This window comes from Solea senegalensis, linkage group LG7 (genome assembly GCF_019176455.1).
Source record: "Solea senegalensis isolate Sse05_10M linkage group LG7, IFAPA_SoseM_1, whole genome shotgun sequence".
NCBI classification, from domain to species: Eukaryota; Metazoa; Chordata; class Actinopteri; order Pleuronectiformes; family Soleidae; genus Solea; species Solea senegalensis.
The window spans coordinates 5908242-5923014 of NC_058027.1; the positions used below are offsets into that span (position 1 = coordinate 5908242).

At 38.9% G+C, this 14773-nt stretch overlaps 1 protein-coding gene across 3 annotated transcripts in view; it reads left to right on the plus strand.

The window, feature by feature from the left end:
- The window catches only part of LOC122772492 (protein diaphanous homolog 3-like), a 217830-nt gene that overhangs the window by 75690 nt on the left and 127367 nt on the right, over positions 1–14773 (plus strand). For 2 of the 3 annotated variants that reach the window (XM_044030597.1, XM_044030599.1), the window contains one exon: positions 13875–13970. In XM_044030597.1, coding sequence (XP_043886532.1) covers positions 13875–13970 — 96 coding nt within the window. Of the gene's footprint in view, positions 1–11656; positions 11690–13874; positions 13971–14773 lie in introns of all 3 variants that reach the window. The other variant, XM_044030596.1, reaches the window with a different exon arrangement.

The window sequence follows — 14773 nt, forward strand, 5'->3', positions numbered from 1 at the left end:
TCATTAATGCATTAACTAAGGGATCGGAAGCATCATGACTTACTGAGTTATTAATGATGTCCATGATGATTGTATTGGCAAATTTCTAGTCTTAATGACAGCATTACTTCTTCTTGACTTCATCATGTTTGTGGCCCCTCCAATTAAGCAGGGCTCTTAATTGGAGGGGCCCAGTCATCATGAACTTCATCAATGACTCAGAAGTCATGATTCCATTCCAATAGAATCAACAGAATGTTATACATTGCAGGTTAAATAACATTTTAACACTGTCCAGTACAGATATCAGGGATGCATTTTGGGTGTGCTTGGGCACATGTGTATATACAGTATGTGTGTGTGTGTACGTGTATATATGTAGGTTTTTTGTTTGTTTATTTTTTTCAACCAGGCCATGGCCATGTGCAAAGGGAACTTGTCTTGTAATTGCAGTGTTGTAGAGTCCCTGCCAGGTCAAGGGCTGGGTTACCCTTAAGCAAGTTACCCAATCCCCATTGCTCATTGTCAATTGGAAACTTTAAATTGGCCACTCCCACTCTCTCTTAAATGTAAGGTGGGTGTATTTCTTTGGAACAACACTAACTTTTGTCTGCTTTTCAAAGAACTGGGTTGGCTTTCATATTACAGTCAGACAAAAGAAGCTGAGAGAGGTTGGTGGAAACCATCATCCAGGAATTATGGAGAGGTTGAGAGTTGGAGAAGGTGGAAATGAAAAGATAAAAAGAAAGCATTGAAGGTAGTCTGTTTTTAAATGAAATGCCTGAAGAAGGTTAAAAAGTTAAAAAGCTCAAATCAAATATTTTATTTTTATTCATAATTTGAGTTGTTTTGAGCTCAGATTTCAAACTGCAGTGTGTGTGTTTTGTAAATGTTTGTTACTAAGGCCTTTTCAGCTCCACAGTCTTTCTTAGTGTAGTGGTGGTTAAGATGCTGTGTTGCACTGCTAGTGATTTGATTTGTCAAGACAGACAAAGGCAACGGCATCATTGTGCAAGTAAAGTCAGAAAACTGCAAACATGTTGGAGTTTGACTTTCAGCTTTCCCAAAACTAATGACTGAAGCAGTAGGCTGAATAGACTGATACCTCTTTGAATTGCATGCTTGCGCCCTCACCAACTGTTTATGTTGGAAAAAGAGAAATGCATGTATAATGTATGGGTTACCTTGTGTTTCATTGAGGGCAAGACATTTTCTAGGAGAATTTGTCATGAAAATGACTCCAAGACAAGATCTTTCAGTAGCATTTGATTTGAACCACAGGCAGTATCTGAGTTTAGCTCCAGGACGTCCATCTCATGCTGTCTAGTAGTCAGTGCTGCTCGCCACTGGAATACATCTGTTCACATCAAATGGACCCTCTCCCTCTCTCTCCTTCACTCTCTCCCTCCGCCTCCCCCTTGGTTGTTTTCCCTCCCCGCTCTCTTTCTCTCTTTCTGCTTTTGCCGTGACATTTTCGAGAACACCATTAGCTCTGTAATGACTTTTCATCTGGCTGCAGAAATTTTGTGCCAACGTGAGACATCTCATCAAATGCATGATCATTAAAAGGCTCTCTTCGTCGTTGTTAAAAGAGGGAGGGCCTGATGATCATGTAATACACAGTGAATGAATGACTTTTGTTTTTGCAGGTTTTGTTAGCTCTGGCTCTTTGCTTTACTTTTGTGTGTGTGCATGGATAAACTCCTTCCTTTGTTTTCTGTTTAGTTTCCCCCTCTTCTTTTTTTTTCCTCTCTCCTTCTGCCTCAATTTCTCCAGGATCAGCATCTCAATTTATTCTCAATTTGTGTTTTTATCTTCTCATATTACCCAAGTAATGGGCTGGCTCGTTAAAAACATATTTGCTTGTGCAACTTTATTTTCCTGCAGTTATTTTTCATCCACACGTATGTTTTTGCATATGTGGGGCAGGGGGAGTGGTGACAGGCTGAGTGTTTGCAACAGAACTGCACTTGTCTACAGAAGTTAATGATTTAGGTTGTCATCAATCATTAAATGACTTGGGAAATGTTCGGGTTGGCTCAACAATTGTTTCCGATCAGTCTGGTGCTGTCATATAAGCGCATGAAATGTAGATAGTAATGTCTCATATACCTGATGTGACAGAGTTGTCAGGGAAAAAAAATAGAGTTTCACACAATAAACAGACATACAAATCTTCTGTATGCCTTAAAGTGGCCTTTAGAGGGCACTATTCCACTGAGAATAGAGGTACTGGAGTAATTCATCCCCACTGGCCATAGTACACACTGATTAACACAGGCCTCTAAATAATTATGATATTTTTGATGCAGCATCATTAAATTTAGTGCAGATTTGTGAATTTATTTTTAAATGCTGTGTACTCACACAGACCACAGAGGGAACATGTGGAGTGCAGCTGACTTAAAGATGCTGCTGCTGCTTACGCAGGAGCAATTTTGGTGGTTTGTACTTGGAAGTAATCTCAGTATAGAAGGAACAGAGGAGGAGAGGAAAAAAGCCTAATGAAGTCTATTAATTTGCTGCTATCCGAATGAAAGTCTTAGACTAATTATGGCCCTGGGTCATCGAGTCTGAATCACAGGGAGAGGTGGCCCTGCATGGTTCACTTTGATTAGCTCACTCACAACACAGCACCTCACTTCATTACTCTGATCTCCCCTTCTCCCTCTCAGTTTTTTTTATTTTTTTTCATTTCTTTTTCTGACTGGTACTCGCACTTCCACAACTCTGGATCAGGGGAATAAGTCGGTGAGCAAACAAACCAGTGGAGCTGTCATGTCAGCGTTAGTCATGACGATGGAGTCTGAGAGTTGATGGAGCAGAGGGAAAGGTGAAGGGCAGAGGCACAGATTTTTTCCGTGTAGCTACTCCGATGGATGGACGGACCCGGCCGTCTCTTGTGGTTTCTGTCAGGCAGACTCAAGTTCAGGACTTGGCCGGATCAGAACCATACATACAGTGAGTCAACAGTCAAAGTATATACGGCCGGTTTGACTGTTCATCTCCCCTCTGTTCATTGTTGAGTTGACAGATGTGTCGAAGTGCTGGATTTTTTTCACTTGCACCAGACAACCCCCCTCCTGTGCATCAGATGTCTCATAGTGAATTGTGCCTCAAGCTATTGTGTGTGCATGTGTGTGTGTGTGGGGTGTTTGCTCATTGAATTGCGGGGGCTTTAAAATTATCCCTGCTACAGAAACTCCCCTAATAGCAGTGATTTAAACTTTACCTGCATGACTGCCCTGATTGGCCAGTGATTTAATTACCCTTTGAAGACTGCTGCCCTCTCAACTTTCCCCTCCCTCACTGCGTGCTGCTTGTATGTATCTGCTTTCCCAGGGTGAGGTGATCACATCACTGTAATGTCCCATAAATAATGAAGCCTCATCAAATGAAATATCAACACCCGGGTGTGACATCTCCCCAGTAAGTCAGATCGTTGGATAAATATTGGATTAGATGATGCACACACAAGCACTGTTTCCCCCATATTGCCTTTAGATGTTGTTTTAATGACTGTATATGTTTTAGGTTGACATGAGTGTGAGGGTTTTGTGTGTGTGTAAAGAAGTTTGAAAATCCATCCTGATGAAATGATTTGCAGGAGTGAGAGGAGAGGGCAGGGTAGAAGAAGGAGGAGGGAGGAGATTTTGATGTGTGCTTGTGTGCGTCAAGGAGGGGCGGGTGTTACTTGCTTGTCTCTGAGGCCTGTCTGTCATGTACACCATCCGTCATGCTCTTTCACGGCAGTTTTATTTCATCCACCATTACCTTTAGTGCTTTGATGGCACAATCCACTGTTACTGCCTTGTGGGAAGTTGCAACAGTTTGGGGAGCATGTGTGTGCACGCACGCAGTGTTGCACATTGACATATTTTTTGTCAGGTGCCTTTAAGCTGTGGCAGCGTGTGGAACAAAACTAAGAGAGTTATTAAGAGGGAGAGGGGTTGATTAGGTTGTAATATTTCTGATGTGACCCCTTTTCAAACGCTCACAACTAAACTGGGGATGGTTATGTTGATTTTATTTCTGTCCATTAATTCAAGGAGTGTCTGTCTGTCTGTCCATCTCTTAAACGCATAACTGTCTAACAGTTCACTTGACAAACTTCAAACTTGGCAGGTGACTTAGTGAGGGCACCAGTTGGCGAAGTTGGTGTTTGGACAAGAAATACAAGACATATCAGTAGAAATGCAACAGATGTATCATTAAACGAGCCACTGTCTGACATAGTGAAATGAATGTAGACCGACGCTGCCCTCACCTTTTGTTGACCTTTCTTACAGTTGAGCCACAGTATGTCATACCCTCACTTAACCTTTTCAGGTTTCTTGTACAAGTTTAGCTTAAACGTAAACTGCTTCCATGTATTTGCTTGTGTTTATGTTGCGTTTTTCCAAATAAAGAAACTTCCTAATCTTGCAAAATCCTGAATATAGGAAGACAGAACTTTTCTTTCCACTAAACAGCAGGGGTGCCGGTAGCTCAGTGGTAGAGCAAGTTGTCTTTCAGCTTGAAGGTTGTGGGTTCGCTAGTCCCGGCTTCGCTATTCTACATACATACATACATTTTTAATTGAATTGTGCCCAAGGAATCAGAATTGTATTGAATTGTGAGATTCTGAAAGTTAGTCGAAATGCCACCAATATGTCTAAATGACTAAATTAGCTGCTTCCCCTCAGGGCACCAATGTGTGCAATGTCAACTTTATTCAAGGATTGTCTGTCTTTCTTTGCATGTCCAACATACACACACACAAATCAAGTGCATGAGAGCTTGTGTTAGCAACGCAGGTTCCAGTGTGCTGAGATTAGAGGAACAGCCATGAGATGCATTCAAGAAACCTGGTAAATTCCATCACTTCTGCAAACACACATACAGGCCACTAACTAAATGCTTGCTGTTGCTGCCCCCTTGTGATAATAGATGCACTACAACTTGGGTACTCATTTGTGAATTTCCTTTTCCTTTTAATGGAATCATGAATAGTCACATTGACTTTTCCAAATCAATGAAATAATCAAATATTGGAAATACATGCCAATGCTTAAACTAAACATTGTTTTTCTTTTCTCCACGAAAGTATCAAACTTTTCCTTTCTCATTAACTGAACACATCATCGATATGATAATTAAAGATAATAATAATATTTAAAAATGCATTTTCCTCCAAATTATACCACACCATGGGTGAAGAAAAACTGAGTGACAGCCGTTTTTTCCCCTCAATTTTTCATATTCACCTTTTCCTCCTACCTTCTTCCACTGCCATCAGGTTGACATTTCTCACAGGCCTCCATTAAGAGACCTTTACTTGAAAGTGTTCACATAGTCTGTCAGGGGCAGCGCCGGGCCTTTCAGCTCATGCTGTTTCCCCACTGTTACTGTCTGTCTCTAATTCACTGCTGTCTCCTGTCTTGTGATGGAGTTCTTAATTTACCTCTCTGCATCGTCTGATCTCAACTTCTGATGTTAACTGGTTTCTTTCAGTGGCTCCAACTGAAACTTTGCTTTTTTCTTTTCTCTCACTCTGTCTCTAAAGAGGTCCAATTATTTTTTGATCAGTGTGTCATTTAAGGGAAAAAATAAAGCTTGTTCCAAATTCTGCCTTAAATTGAAACTGGTGAGCTCATAACTAAGGCATGAGAACTGTAGCTGGTACACAAATTAAATGAGAATTAACTGGAAATGTTTGATAATTTAAAGAAACTGTGTCACATACAAATATATTTTTTTGCATGTACGGGGTGTGGCCTCGTACATTACGAGGGAGGGATGAGGGACTCGCAGGAAGTAGTGTGATAAGTGCCTGTGATTGAGGAATAACATTGATTTTCTGTTAAATTTGTATCAAATTTGATTGTTATAGCCAAATATCATGCTACATATATTATTTACCAACTACATTTAATTTCCTAACCTTCAATTTTAAATATTTCCAGTTTATTTCCTTAATCCCTGTTAATTCCCATTGGAAGTTTCCAAAATTGGAAAATCCTGAAAATTTGCAACCCTATAACCTATTGGTGACAATTTGGGCTGCAACTCAAGATTATTTTTATAATCGTTTAATCTGTTTTTCGCCCTTTGGATGGAATGATGGATGGGTGGATTAATCTGTTAATTATTTTCTAGGTTATTGAGTAATTTTTTGGTCCTTAAAATTAAAGAAAATGTCAAATTTCTTCTTTTGGCCACAAAATGATTCAGTTTTAATGATTTCTTTGTTATATGGAGCAAATAAACCAGAAATTATTAACATTTAAGAAGCTAAAAAAACGGAAAACTTGAAAAATTACAAAAAATCTCCCAACATTAACATATACAATTCATTAACGATTCATTTCATCAGTCAATAATTAATTAATCGTTGCAGCCCTAATGTCCAGACATTTTTTTTTTTATTATTATTTTCCATTTATTTCATGAGAATGCATGTGGCATCTTGCTCCACAGAGCCCCTTCAGCCTTGTTTTAAGATTTGTTGTGGTGTATTGTTGGTTGTGTCTTGTATATATGTAAATAGTGTTTTCAGCATGTTAGAAATGGAAATAATGGTTGGTCTGTCAATGATCTGACAGATAAGAGTGAGCTCCACCAGTCAAGACTATAGGAAGCTATATAACACTTGAGTACAAACTCTTTGAGTATTTCTTCCTAACATTGTGAATAAAACATTTTATTCTTAGAGCAAATTTCTGGCTTCTATAGAAGCATATAGCATAATTGTGCAGTCTTATTTTGATTAACAACCATAATATTATGGCTGATAATCAAAATCCCCATGCAGAAAATGAAAGGGATTTTTACTTCTGGACGCTCACTGCTATGCTTGATTCTCTCGCTATTCTTCTTGAAAAAACAATTTAGCAAGCTGGTGAGCAGAGAATGAAATACAGGAAAAGCAACGGCATAATGACAGATGGAAATAACAACTTCTTTTTCAGATCCATAAGAAAACATGACAGTATATTAACTTGGGTTGCACATTTTGTGCATTTTCCCTCAGATGATAGTTGAATGGGTTCAGTGATGATAGTTGGTTAATGCAATTCCATTGTAACCATTGTACATTAGCAGCAAAATAAGTTTTGTCAAACTAGTAAAACAATAAGGCTCTTGCTTGAAGTTGCCACTAGTGATCTTCTTTAGGGCTGGAATAGTCAATTAATTTTCTTATCAATTAATTGTTGTGGATGTTTTTGTTTAATCATTTAAACCACTTCTTTGATTTTTTTTTCCAGCTTCTTAAAAGTGCATATTTTCTGGTTTCTTTGTTTCCTATAACAAAGAAATCATTCAAATGCATTCATCTTGGTTTGTGGACAAAACAAACCAATTTTCTCGCATTTTTTAGGACCAACCGATAAAAATAATCAACAGATGAATCGATTATGGAAATAATTTTTCAGGCTGCAAAGAAACACAGATGTCTGATGACATAGATGACTAACAAGGAAAACATTGTGCTTTTGCCATCCACGAGTCAACACCATTTACATCCAGAGGAGAGAGTTTGTCCTGGAGAAAGTTTTTTTTCTCTTAACTTTATGGTGCTTCTCCAGGATACAGTTCTAGCTCTAATTGGTTGGGTATCAGTCACGTCGTTTTCTATTACTTTATAATACCTCCTCAACGTGGGCGGTGTCATCATAGCACAGCTGCACAAAACTGCCGTGATGTTGTTTTATACTGGACGCAAACTAGTGACGAGCCATTCTTTGGCTTTCGGCAGTGCTGTCGCTAAATACGCCAGACTCCTCTTAAATATTGAGATTTTAGAAATGTCCTCGCTATATGTTGGAGAATAATGTTTCTGTATTTTTAAGTCCTTTTAACTGATCTACAGTTCGGCATTGTTCGGTTTGATTCTTGTGTTGGACGTTGTCAGTAATAATTTCTTAATGGCTTAATTTGTAAATGGCAGTTAGTCGGTTGCCATTGAAATCCAATGGTTAATCGTTAACATCCTTAATTTGAACTCCCCACCAATTAAAAATGTACAATTGATCAAATCAGTCATCTTGCCTTCTATCTTGATGCTGATTTAATGGTAGAGCAAGTCATCTTTCAACTGGAAAGTTATGGGTTTGATTCCTGTCTCCACGAGTCTACATGCCAATGTGTCCTTGGGCAAGACACTTAACCTCATGTTGTGTTGACAGCGTGTGAATGGGTAGATGTGAGATGGAGAATGTGCTGCGCATAGATGCACTTTATGATTGTGTGAGTGAATGGCAAACCTTTGTGTAAGCAGCTTTGAGTGGGACCATTTACCTGTCTCTGCTGAGCCTGTACTATTGCATAGGATAAGTTCTCCTCTGTTTGCCCGCAGATTTGCTTGCTTCTTTGCGATATATGGTGTAGAACCACATGCTTTAGTTTCCATTTGATTGTTTGCTCAATGGCACAGTTTACTTTTCTTTCTGTCATCCTTTGTCACAGCATGACAACGTAACATTAGTGTTTCAACAAAGAGGGCATGGATGAAGGCCAAGCTGCACTCTTATGGCACATTTCCACCAGCTGTACTCGCCTCACTTCACCTCGCCGCGGTTTAAGTAGCGTTTCCACTAGCATAGTACCTGGTACCAGGTACTATTTTTACCTGCTCCAGTGAGGTTCCAAGCATGCTAGTAGTAGGTACTATGCGATCATTGGTCAGACTGCCGGCCGCTGACTGGCCCTTCACAGGAAGAGACGTCCCACTCACAAATCAAACCGAACCGCGACGAACTGTAGATCACTTAAAACTATTTAATAATCCTAAAAATGTGGGATAATCTCCAACAACTACCAGAGAAACCTCTATACTTAACCGGAGTCTTTTAAAGTGGAGTGGTATATAGGGACAGCGCCGGCGATCGCGACCTGCCGCTGCAGTCTGTGGAGTAGGAGGCTGTGCTCCGGGGACATGTGGACAGAAATCAAGCCGAACAGTGCCGAGCTGAAGATAAGTTAAAACTACTAAACAATCCTAAAAACGTCCAACTAAAAAATCTCCAAGTCTGGTGTAAAGTCACTAGTCACTTGTGTGTGTGTGTGTGTCGCGTATAAAACAAATCACCGCAGTTTCACTCAGCCGTGCAGTGATGACTCCGCCCACGTTAAGTAGGTACTTTTTTGTAGTGGAGATGCAACCTAGCCGTGCCGTGCCGTGCCGTGCCGTGCCAAGGTGAGGCAAGGCGAGTAGAGCTGGTGGAAATGCGCCAATAGTGCCCTCTCAAACAGTCTAATGCAATTCTTGGTTGTATATTTTGGACTTGATTTGTTAGTAAGTTAGAAAATACCTAAAACAACCTCAAGCTAAATCTTATAACTGGTAACTAAATAAAGTCATAGCATAATTTACTTTTTGTTAGGTGTGTCACTTACAACTTTAGCTGAAATATAAGACAGCTCTGTTACTTCCGCCCAGCTGACACTAATGGAAAGCTTTTTATGTTAGAAATTGAAATATCTGAAATGGATTCATAATGTTTACATTGCCTTCAAGTCGTTGTTTTACTAGTTAGCCCTGAGGGATTCAATTTAAATTTAAATTTAAATGTAAGTGTCATGAGGGGACAAAAGTGGAGTACTGCTGCATTCCTCTGTGCACAACCTCAACTAAATTCTATAATTTATCACTAAACACTAAACACTTCTGCTGAAGTGAATTGACAGACCGGAAATAGTTGGGCTGGTTTATTGTAAACCATGAAGAGACCATGCATATACTCAGTTCCAACTCTAGATAGTATACTTTCAAAATAATGACTTTCAAAATAGCTGTTGGTGGTCGCCTTATTCTGGGCAAGTATATTAGCAAATATATTATAACACGTCAACTCTGAGCTTTTACAAAATGTCCACTTCAGTGGGAGGGAGTTCAAATAGACTTCTCATGAACTCTGTAAACACGACCTCATCTGAAGGCAGCAGTAGTTGCAGTTACAGTAACTAAGCTGCTGTGTCCTTTGCTCCCCCCTTACTTTTCGCTTGATGTGTGATGTGAAGCAGGCTCCCTGCGGCTCTGCGCTCACAAGTGTATCCTTATCATGCCCACTTCCTGGGTGATAGCATGATCTGATAACTACAGCGGTCGCCGCACCATGTGATTGATTTACCAGTGACCTTTAACACCCTGCGGGACATTTTAATTGGCTGATGTATAATGAGCAAGCTCACCCCAAAGAGGAGATGTTTTAAGTCCAGAAAGGATGGAACAGGGATGCTCTAAGGGGGCTATCTAATTAGCTGATTTAACTGATAACACCTAAGGCAGCTTAGTGTGTGTCTCTGTACGTGTGTGTGTTCTTGTATTTGCTACCTTTTTTAGGACCTTTTCTGGCATAAACACTGACCTTGTCAGGACCAGTAGTCCTCATGGAGACCAAAAGCTCTTAATGAGGCAGAACCAAATTTCTGAGGAACAGGTTAAGGTTAAGGCTAATGTTTGCATTGTGGTTAGGTTAAGGTGAGGGTTAGACATTAACTCGTTATGGTTAAGGTAATAGGAATAACAATTTGTTTAGACTGTTTAAGTGAATGGAAGTTAATGCAGTATCCTAAGAAGAATACCTGACAATTTATGTGGGGGTGAATTTCAGATTATATACTCCAGCCAAGTATATTAATATGCAGTGAAACAAGTTGGTAATACTCTGGTACTCTCTCTGTGTTTGTTTGTGTGTGTGTGTGTGTATGAGGCTATATGTTATGATGGGTAGATCAATATAACATCTTAATGCAGTGAGCTGGAGGCTTTTGAACGCTCCTTATATTGCATTCAAATGTCCAATAACATCAAATTAAAAATTGAAAAACCTATACAAATATATATCCATGCTGGTAAAGGTAAATATTGATGGCTTTACATTTTATTGATTTCATTTCTGTCTAATAACTCGTGTGTTGTTGTATTTTTTTTACTTTATTTCTTTTTAGGCCTTTTGAATAAAGGAATATATTCACTGACACAATCCAAAGAGAGGAGCTTTGCATTATTATTTTTTCAACATATACCACACATAAGGTGGTAGACAATAGACTTACATTGTACTGGCAGTGACTGTAGGTTCCCTTTAGATTGGTTTTCTATTTACATTGGAAGGCATCTATCATTTAGCTATATATATGCATAGATGAATATTATATTAACATTTTTTCTCTTTACAAGCAAACCCCGCCTTGCCTCGTGTCCAGTATTTTTATTTCACCAGGTTTCATAAAGGCATAAAATGCTAAAAGCATTTTTTTTCATGAGTGGGTTATTTTTTCTCTCCTCAACCACAAATCAGTGTGATTGTTTAATTGAAGAAAGGCTTACATTTGGGTCCACGAACCAAAGAGTATACTTAATAGCACCATTACCAGAGTCCCCCCAAACACACACTTTTCTTTTGTTATGTTCTTTATATAATCAGCCATTTTTCTTTAATTTTCATTGTGTGTGTATGTGTGCTTACCTGTCTTGGATTTCTTTCACATTTCATGCAGCAGTGGACAGGATTTAGTCTCACGTTTTATCTTGTTTTTCCTCTCTCTCTCTCTCTCTCTCTCTCTCTCTCTCTCTCTCTCTCTCTCTCTCTCTCTCTCTCTCTCTCTCACTCACTCTTCCCTTTTCAATGTTATGCATTTTCAATTGTCTTCCTTGTCTATTGCAAAATGCACCTCTCTTACAAACTGAAAGACTGTGACGACAATGTACCAGCAGTTGAGCCACGTAAGTGCATGGAAATCGTCAGTGTTGCCATGTGTGTTTATTCTGTTACATGGTGGTTGTATCATAGGTGTCCATGTTTGTGAACGATGTTAGCTGTCTTTTTCTGTGGAAGCTCCCAGTAAACTTCTTGACAATTACAGCCTCATGTGGAAATGTAGAAATACCTATCCGTTGGATTAACCCTCACTGTCCTCTCCTCTTCCCCTCACATAATTACAGCACCAGACAATTACCCAGAATACTCCTGGGATGCACATTTGTTCTCTTAATCTGGTGTTTTAAATAATTAAAACCAACCATGAGCTCCTTTTTCTTTGTGAGCTTGGCTCAAGAAGGCTGTGTATGAATGTGTGTTTCTTGTTTTGCTGTTTGTGACTGTAAATCTCATGATGCCTGATCTCCTGTCTACAAATGCCACCATCACAGTACCATAGTGATGTATTACATGTACTGATAATTTTTTAAGCCTGCGTGTGAATATTTACATTACGACTATTCTATAAATACAAACAAAAGCGTAAGTAAATACAAGTAAAATTACATTCATTAATGCAACAACTGTAATTCAAACACTATGACATAATAAAGGGCTGCAAAAACTAATCAATTTAATCAAGACAGCTCTAATATAAAGTAATGTACTGTAGTAATTACTTTTCTTTTTTTTTTATAATTTATTTTTTATTGACATTCAGAAACAGACATTCACATCCGGCAAGACATACATGCCTACATCTCACATCTGTTGTCTGCTCTAAATGCCTAGACAAAAAAAAACAAACAATGAAAAAAGGAAAAACACACATTAGCAACTATGTACAAGTTAGGGAGTGATCCTTTTCGTATAGTACAGTCATTGGTTTGTAAAAATAAAATCAGGTCTATGGAGTGTGACATATTTGACCCAGTTCCCCCAGTATGAATCAAATTTCTCCAATTGATGGTTAACAAATGCAGTTATCCTCTCCATTTTATAGATGTCCATTGTAATGTCCATCCATAAATTTAAAGTTGGGCTTTCCTGTGACAACCATTTCCTGGTTATACCCTTTTTGCAGGCCACCAGCAAGATATTTAGTAGATGTTTATCCCCTTTCAGCCATTCCTCAGGTATGTGTCCAAAAAACATAGCCTTACTCTCGAGGGGTATTTCTCAGGTAAAGATGTCCTGTAGAGCATTATGTATCCCTCTCCAGTAGCCCTTAATGACAGGACAGTCCCAGGGCGTTACTTGTACACCAAACTTTACCTAAAGCTGTGTTATAAGTGCCAGAAGGATTCTTTCCTCTCTGACAGCTCAGATGGGTCAAATTGTTGCAAGTAACTGATGGAGTTTCCCGTTTACTCAAATGGCTCTCACTCCACTTTCGTCTCTGCATCACTCCGTGCAGCCGCTCCGTGTGTAAAGCCACATGAACATGAGAGTGCTGAATAAGGAAGGGATGGGGAATGACACTGCGATATTGGGCGTGGTTATAATTTAGTTGGAGTAAATGTGACTGGTTGCATTGCATCCCTTCAATCCTTTGGTATAAGACATCTTCACATTGTGATGTGGCTCCTGTGATGCCTTTTCCTGGTTTTAAAGGCTGTTGCAGTGCTGGTATTGACACATTTAGTCTATTATGATATTTATCATATCCTTATATCCTTCTTCAAGTCCAGTTATTTGTGTAACAGCAGAATTTACCATATTTATGAGCAAATGTATTGTTTCTTCTTCCATGTTGATATCCTCCGTTAACCATAACATTTAAGATGTCATTTAAAAGCAAATTTGTAATCAAGATTACTGAAATAACTGTATGTTTTGAGGGAAATTTCCTTAAAAATATTTAGATATTATTTACAGTATAAGCCATATTGTCACATACCTTACTCTCCCACACTGTGTTTTTCTAACAGCATGGCAATCTTTCAACCATGACCCACATATTTGTGTTTAAATCCTAAACATGATTGCATCTTTAAAATACAGTGAAACAGCTCTAAATAAATGTGTAGGATTCAACTGGACAGTATGTACAGTACATTGCTTTTCATTTGCTTTGTGCTTGCACTGAAAAATCTCATTATCTGTCCGTATCTGAATCCTATTATCATACATGTGTCAACAGTACACCTATACCTGCACACATTTGTGTAAGCCGTTGATAATACAAATCAATGTTTCTGTCTTCATCAGCCAAAAAACAAGAGGAGGATTCAGAGGATAAGAAATCCATAAAGAAGAGAATTAAAGAGCTCAAAGTGCTTGATCCCAAGATTGCACAGAATTTGTGTAAGTATTTTTTTTTCCCTCACTACGTTCCTCTTCTCGAGCACTAGGGAGAGAAACAGAGAGAAGAGAGTGTTGGACCTGCTACTTCTACCCATAATTTTGCCCTTTATCTCACTTAAGTCACTTCAAATCTCCCTTATTTGCTTTTTGCATGTTATTAAGTGGCCTAAAAGAGGTTAGCATGCATGGAGTTACACCTCTCCTTGTTGCCATAGCAATTTAAGCAATACAACGGTTACTGTGAACTTGGCGACAGCTACCTGTGACTCATGTCTACACACACACACACACACATGCTGAACTAATTAACAACTTTAGGCATCCAATAAGGAAGAAATAGAAGGGGAAAGGCTTCTAAGTATGATCACATAAAGCTGTCTGTCTTTTCTCCCCCTATTTTTAAACACACAAACGCTTGTTTGACACATGGTCATTCTTTAAATGACCGTTTTAATGAGCAACCAGCTGATGGCTTAAAAGAAATACAAAAAACCTCCCAGATCTTAGTACCTCATTGGCTTATATTACAAAGAGCGGTGACCTTTGTTTCATGTATTAAAAGCAAATGAGACTAATCAGCCCAGTAACAGTGATAAATCATGCAGCGGAAATTATAGTGCAGGCAAAATAGAGAGTTGGCAGTTTGTATTCCACCATAAGAGGTAAAGAGCCTCAGCTTTGATTGAGAATGAATGTGCAGCTTTTTACTTTTGTTGCTTAATCGAGGCTGATTCAGGGCAAATTTATTCAATATAATGAGTTGTGTTGAGTTAAAATCTACTTGCCGCAGCGCAGGTACAAAG